General features: G+C 36.8%; 2 protein-coding genes and 1 long non-coding RNA gene across 3 annotated transcripts; 2 read left to right on the top strand and 1 right to left on the bottom strand.

Moving 5' to 3' along the window:
• The first annotated feature begins 3,461 nt into the window (after positions 1-3,461).
• LOC112193441 (protein RADIALIS-like 3) lies at positions 3,462-5,480 on the top strand. Its single transcript, XM_024333588.2, has 3 exons — positions 3,462-3,620; positions 3,727-4,275; positions 5,163-5,480. Exons 2-3 carry the CDS (start codon positions 3,971-3,973, stop codon positions 5,188-5,190), a joined length of 333 nt encoding a protein of 110 aa, XP_024189356.1. The 5' UTR covers positions 3,462-3,620; positions 3,727-3,970; the 3' UTR covers positions 5,191-5,480.
• Positions 5,481-5,556: 76 nt separating this feature from the next.
• LOC112193442 lies at positions 5,557-6,789 on the bottom strand. Its single transcript, XR_002933896.2, has 2 exons — positions 6,591-6,789; positions 5,557-5,950 (listed from the first exon to the last, which is right to left on the bottom strand). It is a non-coding gene; the product is annotated as an uncharacterized LOC112193442 (long non-coding RNA).
• A 5,691-nt stretch (positions 6,790-12,480) lies between these two features.
• On the top strand, positions 12,481-14,346 carry LOC112193566 (loganic acid O-methyltransferase). Its single transcript, XM_024333755.2, has 3 exons — positions 12,481-12,627; positions 13,053-13,709; positions 13,801-14,346. Exons 1-3 carry the CDS (start codon positions 12,535-12,537, stop codon positions 14,140-14,142), a joined length of 1,092 nt encoding a protein of 363 aa, XP_024189523.1. The 5' UTR covers positions 12,481-12,534; the 3' UTR covers positions 14,143-14,346.
• Positions 14,347-15,531: the final 1,185 nt, after the last annotated feature.

The raw sequence follows: 15,531 nt of genomic DNA, 5'->3' as shown, positions 1-15,531 counted from the left end.
TACTTCTCTCCTGATTGATGTGTCTATGAATCGAATAAAAATTAAATATTTTCTAGCTTTGGTTTTAGAGTTTTAGGCTTTTGCGAAGGAAGAAGAAAAATTAGATTTTTGGGCCGATTTTGTATTGTACTCGATATTTTAAAGGCAGTCCAATTTGTTGCGGGCAAGTCTACACTTATAAAATAGACTTGCCAAAACAGTCACTCATATGCCAACATGTCATAAGAAAGAGTCATATTCTTAGATAAATTGATATCCAAACGTTCAATTCAAGATATACGGTATGCCCTCCAACTTTCTTTTCTAGTTTTGCTGCTTTGTTTCTGTTGTCTAGTATCTTAGTTTCTTCTTTTCTTTAGCTTTGTATCAGGCATCATCTGCGAGTTGGGCTAGATAGCCAGCTCTGTTTGTTCCCTTCTTTGAGACTTCTGGTTGACTCTAGGGCCCAGGTCTTGTCACTGCCTGCGGGCGGTTTATGAAAGAATTCTTGCAGACCAAAAAAAAAAAAAAGTTGATTGACCCATACCAATATCGAACCGATCGTTCTGTTTCGATACGGATCGGTTCAATATTACATTAAAAAATTAAAAACGGATCCGTTCAGTTTCAATTCAGAGCGGATGATTTTAGTTCCGGTTTTTCGTTTCCAGATTCCCAGTCCTACTCCAATAGTCCTAGTAAACTAAAAACCCAGTCCTAGTTCTTGGCAGTTTTGAAAAACAATAACTAAAACTGACCTTTCTGAACTTGGCATGTTGAGTGTTTGTACAGTCATCAAGCCCCCACAAAAACAAGTGGATTTCGTTAATATCTTATCCCTTAACCTAAACAAATTAAGATGACAGTATCGTGATTCATTTCTCTACTTTTATAACAAAACATGGTAAGAGGTAGCCTCCACTTGACAGAACGAGAGAGACAGCTCCCTTTCTTATTTCAATCCATGGACTTCCATACAGTATGGAATAACATTTTTCCACATAAATCCTGCCTCTCAACAATATCTCACTTGATTCTAATTTAGAATCTTAAACACTCCATATTAACCCCCCCACCCAAAAAAAAAAGGTGGGAGCGCTTGACCTAGCTAACAACATACGGAAAAAGAAAAGCTGGGGGATTTCTAATCCATGTCTTTCGTAAGGTAAATTTTGAATGAACTAATTTAGCCTTCGACAATATGAATCGATCGATAATATGAATTCTCCACTCAAATTTGAATTTATTATTTTTTTGTTGTTGTCTTTTTGTTGCATCCTCATCATTAATTCGTTATTCAATTCACAAAACTATTAATGTTAACTTCATCAAAATCTTTGCAATACTCTTTGTGAACAATGAGAGTAAAATTTAAAACACGAAAAAAAAAATCGATCTTTTTTTCATTGCTCATAGTTGTTAACTTACTAACCATTTGACCTGGATTAAAATAGACGAACATCGAAACAAAAAAAAAAATTAGAAAACTTGAATATATTTTAGTGTTTTTATTGGTATAAATTAAATAAGAGATTTTCCTTAAAAAAAGTATTTTTTAATTGGATATGTTATATAAGGATACTATTGGAAAGAGAAATTGGTTAGATAAGTAATTTTAATAATTGAAATTAAAATATAGGGTGTAAGCTCAAAGTAGGGTGAACAAAGAAAATAATAGGAGATTGGTTAGATAAGTAATTGGCTGCTGTGATGGCGATTCGGTGGGTGCGGAAGGGTGTATTCCTCTGGCCGGATTGCGTGGTGTTGTGGGTGTTGTGCCCCAATGGTAGAGCTTTGAATTGTGGTGTTGGTGACCTGTTTTGGGTCCCCGACGTTTTTCGATGCCAAGGTGGTATGGTAGACGACGCCCTATCGATTAGTAGCTTGACGGGGATTGGTTGTGTCACCGGCGGCGGGGTCGTTTGGCCAGATGTAGTGGGTGATGGGAGAGAATCTAGTGGGCTATGGGCTCAAGTCGTCTTGGACTTGGGTAGGAACTGCAATGGGTGGACAAGAGCTGCTGTTTTTGGGTCTCCACAGTTTTGGATCCAAATTTGGGATCCGGGTGGCAAATGGTTTCGGATCTGGGATCCGGGTGGATGTTGGGGTTGGATTGCAACCAATTATCTTCTGTGGGCTGTTTGTTTTTCTCATTGGAATGTGGTTCTTGTGCTTTACTGGTATTTGTTCCAGGACTCAATTTTATGGTATTTGTTCGTGAAAGATCGTTGCCAACATGGCCATGTTCTGACACCCTTGGCCGGCTTCGATCTTTAGGTGGGAGAGTGCCTTCGTTCCGGCCAAGTTGATTTTTATCAAATTGTGCGTTGGAGTTCGAGGGGTAGTCAAACCACCGACTACTCAAATCACTACACGGCTGCAATCCGTAGTGTAAATCCAGCACTGCGTTTCGACGCTTCTGCTCTTGCATTTTGTATTTCTGATGCAATTTTTGCATCTTTTCCTTTCGCATTGTTTATTTTCTTTTTTATGCCTATTGGCTTGGTATCGTTGTAATCTTTCATTTTCAATAAAGGGCTGACCTCATTTTACTCAAAAAAAAAAAAAAAACAAAGAAAATAATAGGGTGACAATCAGAGGCGGAGTCAGGATTTGATGTCAAGTGGGGCACTCACAAAATATTAAAACTCCATAAAAGAAAAAAAAAATTCATCGACAAATAAAAGAAAGAAAAAAAAACACCCAAAATGATATCTTTTATTGTCTAAAACAATTTGTAAATAACTATATTAAAAGCAATTTCAAAACTAGTGTACATGTCCAAAACATAATATATATTAATAATATTATATACAAAACATAAATGTTGAGGCCAGAAAGACAAAACAAGAAACAGAAAAGCAATTTGTGCATGATAGCTCGAACCCCTGACCCAATTGTTGCCAAGTAATCAAGTTTCCACCATGCCAGACTAATCACATTGCATATGAACAAACTAGAAAATATATAAACTTTACTGGATCACGGGACCCAGTAGGCTCCAACGTGGCTCCGCCACCGGTAACAATAGCCGCACCCTATTCTTCTTCATAACAAAGAAAAGAGAACATAGAGATGTTTTAAGTATTTTTCTTTTTTTAGAGAATAATTTAACATGTGATGATGACGAAAGGCCAGAAAGATATGGTGGAAAATGCAAATCCTTTGGGTCCTAATCTGTCCGGACTGAAGGGGACAGGTTAACATATCTAACATTACCCTAGATATAAGGTCACACTAGATTTTCACTTTTCTTCATATGCTTACCTAACAAACATATTCAATCCTTCAATTTGATAAATAAAGGGAAAATCTCATTTGATTCATCTCCCTTTACCTTGGTCATTAAGTTTTTTCTTACCCATTTTAAAGTCCTTGAAAGTGACCCCATTTCTGAATGCTTGGACATCATGCAGAAAGAAAGATGAGGTTTAATCCCAATCACACAAGTCTCTTTCTTTTCTTGCAAGGCAGAAACGCAAGCAATTATTTGAGCCCTTCTTTGTTTGTTTAATATTTGAGTCATTAGAATATAATGTGATGCCGTAGTTAGGGATCTAACACCAGTTGGAATCAAATGCTAGAACTGGAAGCCACAAAATATAAAAAAATGTGGAGATTCTTTGGTCTAGCAAGGAATGGTTAGTGAAGTCTTGGTTTTTGTCTGTTTTTGATAATTTCTTTCCAGTTTTGGCCCAAATGGACTAAATCTCTTCTCTTCTTTTATGTATGCTTCATTTGGCTCAGGAGGGTTTTGAACTCAGTCACAAAGCCCCTCCTTCCTAGAATAAAATCAGAAGGCTTTGTTTCCCATAACAGATACCTGGTCAAGAACAAAATCGAGATAAACTACAAGGTATTAGTACACAAAAGAATCCTACCCAATTTATTCTTCCTTAATTAGAGTGTGAATGTTTTACTGGGGCTATCCATAGTTTTTCCCCAAACTGATTATATAGAGAAGGGTGTATTCTGATCTGGTTGTGCTGAGATGGAGGTGAGTATGAATGTTTTTCCAAAGGTGTTGTGTGGGTGGAGTTGGGAGGAGAACAAGTTGTTTGAGCTTGCTTTGGCTGTGGTTGATGAACAAGACCCACAGCGCTGGGAAATAGTTGCAGCCTTGGTTGGAGGCAAAAAGAGTGCAGAGGATGTGTACAAGCATTATGTTATTCTTTTGGAGGATTTGAACGTCATAGAGTCTGGTAATTTGGATCACAAACTTGGTGAGGCCCAGAAACACAATTATGTTCAAGTGGACTCTGCTCAATCCCTGTGCTGGACTGATGAAAATAACAAGTATGTAAATTCTTTTTGTTCATCAAATTGGTTAAGTTGCTTTTATTATCAAAGTAAAAGTTAATTGTTGTGGTTTCTTGCATTCTTTCCTTTTGTCATTGTTCATGATCCAGATAACATATATTGACCCTATACTATTTTCTTTACAATGGGTTTTTTTTGGTTGAGTTTGCTAGCAGAGATCCACAAGGACTTGTCTTTTCATTATATCCAAAGATGTTTCAATCTTGAAAGCCTTCATTAAATTCTTCGAGTGTACTAGGGGCCATCAGCTCAATTCATTTGCATTGCATAGCTCAGTCTGCTATTAGCCTGTATCTACACTTTTCCCACTCTAATATAGTTTACAAGTAAAATTGATCTGGCTTTTCATTCTACATAATCTGTGTGCTCAAGAATCTTCAGATGGAAGCTTTGGAAAAGCCTCCATCCAGAAAAACACTGAACTTTTAACTTGAGCTCTATAAGCAACAGGACAAAAAATCATATAGCATACAAGTAAATTACCAAGTGGAAAGTTGTATAATCATATATTGACCTCTTGATTATATCTCCCAATTTTGTTTCTTAAAACATTGGCTGAACTCAACCACGCGCATCCACACACACACATGGATGAGGAATTATCAATCATGCTGGTATTGCTGTAGAGATGAACAAGGTAGTTTACCACTCTATACTAAGAGAAAAAAAGAAGCTTTTATTTGATCATCATTTGTAATTTGGACACTTAGAACAGAACTCCTTTCTATCAGATGGGTAGTGTGCTCTGCATACATCGATGGACTCTTGTATCACTATTTGTAACTTTTGACAGAATGAGATATTTCTTTATCCAGTTTCATTGCATTTAATTTTTCTAATACTTGGAAAATGTTCTGTAACAGTTTGCTGGTTCAGTTGAACTTGAATTGATCTGTATGTTGGAGGGCCATTGGTATTTTCCATTGACGCTTTCTCGTTCAAGCGCATCTCCTTTTAGCAACAAAACAGCTTGAAGTAAAGCTGCTGGTCATTGCAAATGTAAGAATTTGACAGCTCTGTCAGCAGCTTGTAAATATCAACTCTCTCTTCTTTTCTCCTACTTTTTTTTTTGAAAATCCTTTCTCTTCTTGTAGTGCACAAATTGTAAGTATAAATTCATGTCAGATAGTCTGATCCCAAGTGCCTTTCTCTCTCTGATTCATCTCATTTATTCATTGTCACCTGGCTGTTTATCATCTAAATTTTTTGGTTATGTTCAGAATTTTATAGCTGTGATCTCCTTTGCCTTGAATCAGATTTCGAAAAAATAAGATGCCTGAGAACAGAGCTCAGTGTCGAATATTACATTTGGTTTTGGTCAACACACATATCGCTTTCTGAATAATACTGTTCTCTGAATGCATTTAAATATCAAAGTATATATTACAAAAGAACATAGCCTGATAGGTGTGGAGTTCACAAGCACATAGAAGAAACTACTGAGTTGACAGAGGTATATTTGACAGTGCCTAATCTTGAATCTTAAGCATCTTCGACTGTTTGCTACATGTAAGCCGGGCCATGAAATCCCGATAAATCTTGACTAATTAGCAAAGATCCCTTTTAACACAGACGATTGAGGTTGGAAATTGGACCCTTCTTCATCATCCAATGAATCAATGATACTTTTCCAGATCCATGTGCTATTAGCCTGTTAATTGTAATGTGCATGCTTTTGAATTTTGATCAGTTAATTGCATAACTTGCAGTGGGGGAAACTAGGAGCATACAGGTTATATATTGTAAATATAAATTGGTTCCATATGTACGTATAGTCATGATCAAATCTGAGAATCATCAAATAAGTTTATAACATCCTAAGTTCCTAATTCGAAATCAATGAAAACAGAAGAATATAGTAGTTGTGTGGACATTGCATAATCTAGAATCCGATTCCTCGTACTAGAACAAGAATCTATACTCCATCAGTAGCCCAGTTCGGCAGTAGCAGTATTTTATCATGTCCAAAAAAAAAAGGTGGCATGCAATATTTTATCATCATTATCCTGACAGACTATTTGGCAAGAGAAAGTTTTTGGGTTTAATATATTTGATGTCGGTAATAAAAGATAGCATTAAATCAAAGAAAAACTACTGGGATGAGTAAAGAGGATGAGAAAATCCAGAGGAGTCAAAGCCAGGGAAGAGGCAGTGCATGAGTGGAGCCACAACAGCTCAACTTTTCTGTTGGGAACTCCATCCATGCTCTACATCGTCCCTGTCTTATTTATCAGTCTCCTTCAATCCTCTCATTTCTTACCCTAAGATGAATATGTGATATGAAACTCTACCTCGTCTCATCGGAATCAGCTGCTCCAAAAATAGTACTCACCGATCCGCTGCTAGCTAATTGCTGATCTGCTTTGCTTATGTCAAGCCTGATTGATCTAACTTAATTGTGGGTATCATCTGTTCCTTGCTCATCTTTGTATATATATACCAGATTAGCCAAGTGTCGTAACATAGTACAAACATGTACTATATCCAAATTCAATTCCAGGACCAAGAAATACATTGTACTCCCTCTTCTCCATGTGTACTACTAAGTACTAACTACTTCTCCTTCCCTTTTGTGTACTACTGACTGGAATTTTGGTAGAAGGATGAAGAATGAAGAAGATAACTGGATGAAATGTAGTACGGTTGGTTGTAGTAGTACTACGTACCGCCAACAACCTCCTCAGTTTTTATCAATAATGGCACCGTGATGATTGCTATTACTCAAAGGGAAAGAAAATTCATATGACATTTTCATATTTTTCATGCGGAAAAATGTATTTCTTTTTTGTCCTCTTTGACTGTTGTTATTGGATTTGAATTTAAGACCAAATTTTTCATGTTTTATTAAATTCATATTTCCAATGAAAATCGAAGAAATTACATAGTTGTGACTCAACAACAAGAAAAATTACTCTATGATCCCGGACTACCACGGGGTATTGCCATGTGATAGTCTAAGTCATTAATATCACTCGAATTTGATAAGAAACATTGCATGGTGTGAAAAAAAAATTTAAGTTAAGGACTTAAGGTAATCAATCAATAAAAAATACATGTCAGATGGACACATTGATCTAGACCACTACGTGTACTATGGTTTGAGACTAGAATAATTACTCAAAAGACACAGAAGATGACACCATTAGAAAACTTGGACATTATCACAAATGAGGAAATAAAAGTACCCTTTCACATCCATATCATTCCGGGGGGTTATAGTTATGAACTAATAAATGCGTCAATTAATACTTGAGAGATTAATCTTTGGGCCATAATGAATATTGATGACATTATATATTGTCATTCGTTGTGCATCCGTTTTGCCATTTTGCGTATCGCACTACAATTATATATGTTAAATTGATATATATTATTTCTTGGATGGGCAAATAACTTTTTTTTTTCCTTAGCCCTGTGAGTCTGTGACTACTGGACGTCTTATTGTCTCACACTGCATACAGAATCGAGGTTGTATGTTGAATTATGTGAAAAGTGCACATGAAGAGGACAAAACATACAAAATGCAATTGAAATTATGTCATTTTGTCGGGGAAAAAAAAAAACTGAAATTATGTCACGCAGCATACAAAATGCATGTGGTGGCACAATGAAATTATGGTGGCACGAAATAGGACCAAGCGGACCATGACAATTACATTACCATGTGCAGCCAGTATGTGACAATAGTTTTCTTTTCAAACTACCGTCATCACGAAACATATTATAATTACTTTTTTTAATTCTCATCCACCTCAAATTCAAACTTATAATTGAAAAAAAAAAAAAAAAAAAACAGTAAGTTAGCTCACCAACTTATCGTTTCTCATTCTGGTGTGTTCCTCTTCTTTATTATTATGGTTCAAAGTTTAATGATTAATTATGGTCAACAACCCATTGGCATCAAACCGATTCCACCTTTCAGAACTACAGTCACACAATTAATTAGTCAATTATTTATTTTCAATAATTTTCTTTCTATTTTATGACTACCCCTATTACCTGTATGACTTCTTGTAACACAAAAAAAAAAAGAAGGAAAAAAATGCCTATATGACTCCTATTTGTTCTCTCAGAAGCCACTGCACTAGTTCTTAGTTTTGCGTTGTGCCACCTCCCCGTCTAGCCTCCATTTCTCTTTCCACAAACCAATTCCTAGTCGGCTCGACCCTGCGGCGAGCCTAGCTAGGTTCAGAACAATGTCATGACTCATGATAGATTCTCCTAGTACTTCTCTAGCGACCTTCATTTTAGCCTTTTAGGGTGTCATTAACCAGAAAGTAAAGTTTGCAGCTTTTGTTGAGGTGTTACCAACCTTTGCAGCCATGGGTGGATCTAAGAGTATTCAGCAAGGGATTTTGACTCAAATTGGGTCAAATTTGACGCGGGAGTAGCACAATTTTGTTCAAAAATGAGGATGCTAAAGTTTCCATAAGACAAACATGTCTCAGCCATAAGTAACAGGATGACGAGTCAAATAATACACACTGGATGTTGGTGATTTTGAATAGGATCCTAGAAAGAGCATAAGGTATCCAAATTTATGACACATTTTAAAGGTTTTTATTTTGTGATAGAGTCATTATAAGCATCCATGAATGAGAAAATTTATAGATTTAAAAAAGTAAAATTTACCCAAAAACTCGTGTACTATAACAAGGAATTTTGGAAATAAGATATTTGAATGACACGTACTAGTTTATAACAATCTAACTATCGGAAATCCACTAAGTACCTCAGCTATCGGAAATCCACTAAGTACCTCGAAAAGTAACAATCTAACTAGCAAAAGACACGTACTAGAGGTTGGAGATTTTGAGTCAGATACAAAGAGAGCATAAAGTATCCAAACTTTTGACATTTTAAAGGCTCTAGGGATTTTTTTTATTATTATTATTTTAATTATAATTAATTAATTAATTAATTAATTAATTAATTAATTATTATTATTATTATTATTTCGTTGTTGTTATGAATGAATGACTGGTGCAACTACCCTCAAGTCTTGATTAATGAAACTGTTGAATACAAGGGTGAACATTGAGCCTAAACCCCTGATTACAATAAGTATCTCGAGAACGTCCTGAAATGATATCAAGAGTCTCTACTCAAAAAATGTATTCAACCAGGCACCACCTAGCAAAGAGTGCTCTGCTGGCTCTTCTATTTGCTTTGACATAGCAGTGACATAACGAAAAGATAACTCGATTACAACGTAGTATCATTACCAAAAGCACAGCTTTCCTACTACATTGTTGCCGAATGATAAATCCGATGATACTTAGCTTCACATTGCCACTACGTGGTAGCGATCATTTCACGAAGTAAGGAACTCGCCGCCTATCTGAAGCAGATAAGGCAGTTAAAGTGCACACAAAGGCATATAGCCCAACTAGTCATACACAACACATGTAGAGACTTATTGCTCACAAAAAAGACAACAAAACAAAACGACATAAATAAATAACAATATTAAAGAAAAGAACAAACAGGGCAAAGCCCAAAAATTGAGCCCAAACCCAACCACCAGCCCAAGCCCAATCCAACGCAGTAGGGAGAGCACACCAGCCAACTAGCTAAGCCTAATCTTGTCCTTGCCAGTCAACCACCTTTGTATTGCCGCCTTTGCAGCCGCTCCACCGTTGTCTAACCGCCTCCATCCATGCAACCCCATCGGCGCTCGCCAACACTAGCCACCAATCCTGAGATCACTTGACCCCAACATCGCCATTGCTAGCCTCTGCCACCAAACTAACGAAGGATGCATAGGTTGATATCCGGATACCATGCCTGAGATCCCAAATCGATCCACAGGACAGCTCAGAACAATGACCCAGCTAACCTATAGAACTAATCTGATCCCAACCTAGCGTCAGTCAAATCCAACGCCACCATCTCGATCTACCAACTCGACCAACAAAGATTGAAAAAGCCTTGACCTTCATCCGTGACACCACCCTGACCTAGTGCACCATGTTCACCCATCAACAAAGCCCGTCTAATGATGCCGTCTATGGATGGGCCGGCGGACAGGGGCAATAAGCACCTTTTTCAAGAATCCTAGCGCAGCGGCACTAAAGAGAATGTTCTTTCAAAATTTTGATTCTTATGATGTTATCGGGTCACTATAGGTACCCACGGATGAAAAAAATTATTGATTTAAAAAAGTAAAATATTTCCAAAAACTCATATGTTAAATTTGAAACAAGAGTTGAAACACAATTTTGTTAAAAAAATGAAGTGTTTTTTTAGCTATCCAGGGAATAATTAGAGAAATGAAGATAGATTCATTTAACCTTCTTCTTCATCACTTTGCATCTTCTCAAGAATTGGAAGCTGCAGTAGACAAAATGTTTTAGCTTAGAGGAGATGATGGAAAACTTGCCATCCGAAGACCACACTGGTGTCTCTAAGGTTGTTAGATGAGATCATCGACCTGTTTGCTAATAAAGTTGAAAAGCAATTCTCCATCTTTGAGTCAACTAAGCAAGTTGACATCCTTGTTGTGCTTAAAGTCTTAAAACTAATAGGAGCATATTTATGCTACATCATCATTATTATTATTTAACCCTATGCTTTTCTTTGTTAGATTATATTATTTTTAGATGATTTTTTTTTTTTTTTGTGTTTATTAGGTTTTCTGAAGCAAATTATGAAAAGAATGCTTAAAGAATGAAAGTGCATGGAATTCTGATTCAATAAGAATTTTCGATGGATTATGACTTTTCTTTGAAGCAAAGAGTTAGAGACCCACAAGGAAACAAAGTAAAAGAGTTTTGAGGCGGAATAAAAGGTTTTTATAAGTCACAATCAAAGGGCACAAAGCACAAGAGAAGCAAGAAACCATTCAAGCAACTCAAGGAGAAGAAGTAAAATTCGGAGCCCAGAAACGATCAATCACTGGAATCTGGAGATTGATCGTTTGCCCTGTTTTCCATCTTTTTAATTCTTTCTTCTTTCCAAAACTCATGTAATTCTTTTGTGTGTTTTCCAAGATGATGAGTAGCTAATTTTCTTTTAGTTAGGGGCTGCTTTCAGCCCTTGACATGGTGTAACTATGATGTTGGTGTTTATTTAATAAGTTCTTTGGATTTCGGATATTCATTGGTTTACTGTTTGTTCATTGATCAATTTTATATGTTATTTGATGGTGCGCAACATTAGTATGCATGGTAGGTTGTAAAGCTATGAGTATCTTGTATGATCATCATGTCTACTTGCATTCTAGAGTAGCGAGGGAATGACTTGAGCCCTATTCATATAAACCAACGTCTAGGTAGATTAGGACAACATCAGTACAGAAATTGCCTAGTCTTAGTCATAATCTTTTAGACCTTAATGACTTCTAGGTGAGGGCTATGCGAGAACATCACTCTAGGTTCCATTCTAGAAGTCAAGTCAAGTTGAAAACATCATTCTCTTAACATACCAAGTAAGAAAGATTGATAGGTTAAGTACAACACATCATTGGCTTAGCTTGAGTAAGGATATTTGAATGAATTGAACATGTTAGTAAATACATCATAGGTGTAATCATTGTCTAGTGGTGAGAAGTAGTACCTAGCTAGTTTTCTTGTATTTGATCAAAACCAAAATCCCCTAATTGCTTTCTGTTTTCGTTAGCCTTCTGTCCTTCGTATTCTTCATTTTATTTAGTATAACATTTCAACTTCGATTGGCCCCAAATTTAGTATACGTCTTCGTCTGTGCGTCTAGTTAGTGTGTATTTAATTTTATAATTTTTTGTTGAGTCTACGTATAGTTTTTATTTTCGTCTTTGTCTAGTGTCTGTTTCTAGTTTTCAGAGTCTGTTTTGCAATTGTTGAACCACAATCCTCTGCGGGAGACACCCTCTTTCTTATACTACCATCGATAACCATTGAGATTGCAGGGATTTATTTATACGCCTATTTTAGGTGTATCAAAAATGCGAGGCAAATTGATTTGAACATAGAGTTTTCATATTCATCCAGTGTGAAATGGCATGTATGATGTATCATGTTGTACAACAAATTAATGAAAGACAACTCATAACTAACAAGAATATAATAAGATGTGTTCTTGTTTATTGTCATCCAGAACCTATTCTCAATTAGGTTGCTTCATGTTAAGAGTCAAAGAGTAGTTGGTTGCTTTGTTTATGTTAAGAGTCAAACAGTAGAATAATATGTGCCTTATCCTCCACGCAAAAGACATATACAAAGAGAGACAGAGCCATAGAGAAACAGAGGAACAAAGATGGCAGCAGAGGAAACTGGTAAATGCTCTGAAGCCTATCCAATGAAAGGTGGAGATGGCCCCAGCAACTATGCCAAGAACTCCATCTACCAGGTCTTTCTTTGAACTCTAGTAACAGTAACCTTTAATGGGTGCATGCAGTTAATAGTTTACAATAAGATCCTATAGTACCCTTCACTTTATTTCAAAAAAAATATAGTACCCTTCACTATATGCGTAGCAAACAATCGTAGTTTTTAGTTAGATTTTAGATGTAAAGCCAAAAATTGGTCTTTTTTTATAAAGCTAATCCAATTTCTACAGATAGCATGGAAGAAAATCGTAGTTTAAACTCTTCTCCACCATTATTCTCTAGCTAGCAATCAAGTTTCCACTGTCTTTTAATTCTCATAGTCAACTACGACCGACATTTGATGTAGTATTCAAACCTTAAAAACTGAACAAGGCTTTCATTTCAATTTGAATTTAGTGACTGCTTTAATCAATGTAATCATTCAATATCATACCTGCGTTTCCAGAAAGGAGTAATTGATGCTGCCAAAGAACTTCTAAATAAGGCGATTGCAGAAAAGCTTGACATGGAAACATTTTCATCTGCCAACTCCTTTCACATTGCAGATTTGGGTTGCTCAGTTGGGCCCAATACGTTTTTGGCGGTTGAAAATATACTTGAAGCTGTGCTATTCAAGTATCAAAGCCGAGGGCCGAATTGTCAAATCCCTGAATTTCAAGTCTTCTTTAATGATCATACCTCAAATGACTTCAACATGCTCTTCAATTCCCTCCCTCAGAATAGGCAATACTATGTTGCGGGTGTGCCTGGTTCTTTCTATGGTCGAATACTCCCCGATGCTTCTATCCACTTTTTTCACTCCTCTTTTTCCCTTCATTGGCTTTCTAGAGTACCAAAAGATGTAACAGACAGCAACTCCCCTGCTTGGAATAAAGGACGAATGCATTACTTAGACTCCACAGATGAAGTAGTGAGGGCTTACGAAGCCCAATATGCCGAGGACATGGAGTGCTTTCTGCATGCCAGGGCACAAGAGACAGTACATGGAGGATTGATGGTACTTGCAACTGCTGGTTACCCAGCTGATACACCTCCTTCTCATTCTCTGGCAAATGTCACCTATCAAATTTTAGGATCTTGCCTCATTGACATGTCTAGGAAGGTAAGCATTCAGAACTGATTAAGTACTTACAGAATTGAGTAGACATTTTTCATCTCAGCTATACATGTGTTTTCTTCCTTTGATTTTGCAGGGAGTAGTCAGCGAGGAGGAAATAGATTCATTTAATGTACCTATATACTATGTGTGTCCCCGTGAACTGGAAGCTGCTGTAGAACGAAATGGATGTTTTAGCATAGAGATAATGGAACACTTACCTACTGTGATGGAACCTGACACTATTTCAAAAAATAGCAAACTATTTGCATCTCATATGAGAGCTGCCATGGAGGGACTCTTCAAGCAGCATTTCGGAGAAGAAATCTTAGACGAGCTCTTCGACTTGTTTCACAAGAAAGTTGAAGAGCAGCACTCCGCATTTGAGTCAGGGAAGGCAGGGGACATCTTTATTGTGCTTAAACGCAAGGCGAATTGATTTCAACATGCTGCTTTCTACGATATGTCAGTTCAGTTCTCTTATTGTACGACTAAGTGGCATGTAAAATTGCTGCAATATGAATTTGTAAGCTGGCTATATATAATAAGGAGAGAGATGATCTCCAGCACAAATGTGAGTTTGAGCTGTGACTGATGTATACTCAAACATCTCATTAACAGTAAAATAAAGCTCATTTGGACATCTTCGCTTCTTCGAATATAATCTAGTGACTCTGTTTGTGATCAATTTCTTGCACATCACATTAAAACATTATCATAAGAAGGTTTCTGAACTTTCTCATCCATGTTGTTAATCTTGTCTAATTCTCTTATCAGTAAAAAACCTAAAAATCAGTAATTACCCATCTCAATCAGTTCCATGCCTGATTAAAACAATTAGAAAATACTTTTGTTTTCTCGTATGGACTCCTTTTTGGATCCAATATCAAATAATTACTCACAGTATCATCATTAAAAAAAGACCAGAAATTTGTTCTTAAACTAGAACATTGGTAAGGACATTTCAGTTGACTTTACTTTTCTTAAATATACAAATTTTCTTTTTGTTCTATTTTTTCTTTATTGTCAGGTAGTACAGTATTACTCCACAGATAATCAGAAGAAAATAAAAAATAAAAAAAGAGGGAGGGGGGCCAGAGATGGCAGCAGAGGAAACCAGTAATCTCTCTAAAGCATTATGCATAACCAATGAAAGGTGGAGATGTCTCCGAGAGCTATGCCTCTAACTCCATTATCCAGGTTTTCTCTATATATATATATATAAGTAGGGAGCGGCTGGAATACGCCCTACGTAGGGTGCGCCCTCGTGGGCCCAGCAGTCGTGGTTCAATCATGTCCACACATTTTGAAGTGAAAGGTTATTGATGTAATTGCTTACTTAACTATCGTTATCAGTAAAAACTAACTCCGTCACAGTAATTTCTTGAGGGCGTTTTTCTATTAAGATAATTCCCACAGATGTCACGTGCTTGTCCATCTCTTTCTGCGCTCACCCAATTCTCAATCTCATTCTCACTTCGAGATCCCAAAGAGGCAAAGACCATCAGAGCTCCGAAACAAGGAGAATAAATTACTCCCTCCGATCTGAAAACCCACCTCCATCTCCGTCACCGGAGGTCGTCGTCATCGTTTCGCTCTTGTTGTTGGTGAGTTCATCTGTCACAAAGTTTCACTTCCATGGCTTCTAAAATCGTAATGCGATTGGGTACTGAGAATCAATCCTCCTCTGCTTTCAAGTTTGAACCTTTATGCAGAATAAATACAGTGGAGATATAAAGATAGAGAGCTTCAGCCATAGCCAATTCCTCTGTAATCGATCAGCAAATTCTTAAACCACAAGCCCAGTTCCAAAAGCAATTCTCTCTTT

The sequence above is a fragment of the Rosa chinensis genome, chromosome 3, assembly GCF_002994745.2.
Source record: "Rosa chinensis cultivar Old Blush chromosome 3, RchiOBHm-V2, whole genome shotgun sequence".
Taxonomy (NCBI): domain Eukaryota; kingdom Viridiplantae; phylum Streptophyta; class Magnoliopsida; order Rosales; family Rosaceae; genus Rosa; species Rosa chinensis.
The sequence above is the reverse complement of the archived record's forward strand: the minus strand, read 5'-3'. Positions and strand labels throughout refer to the sequence as shown.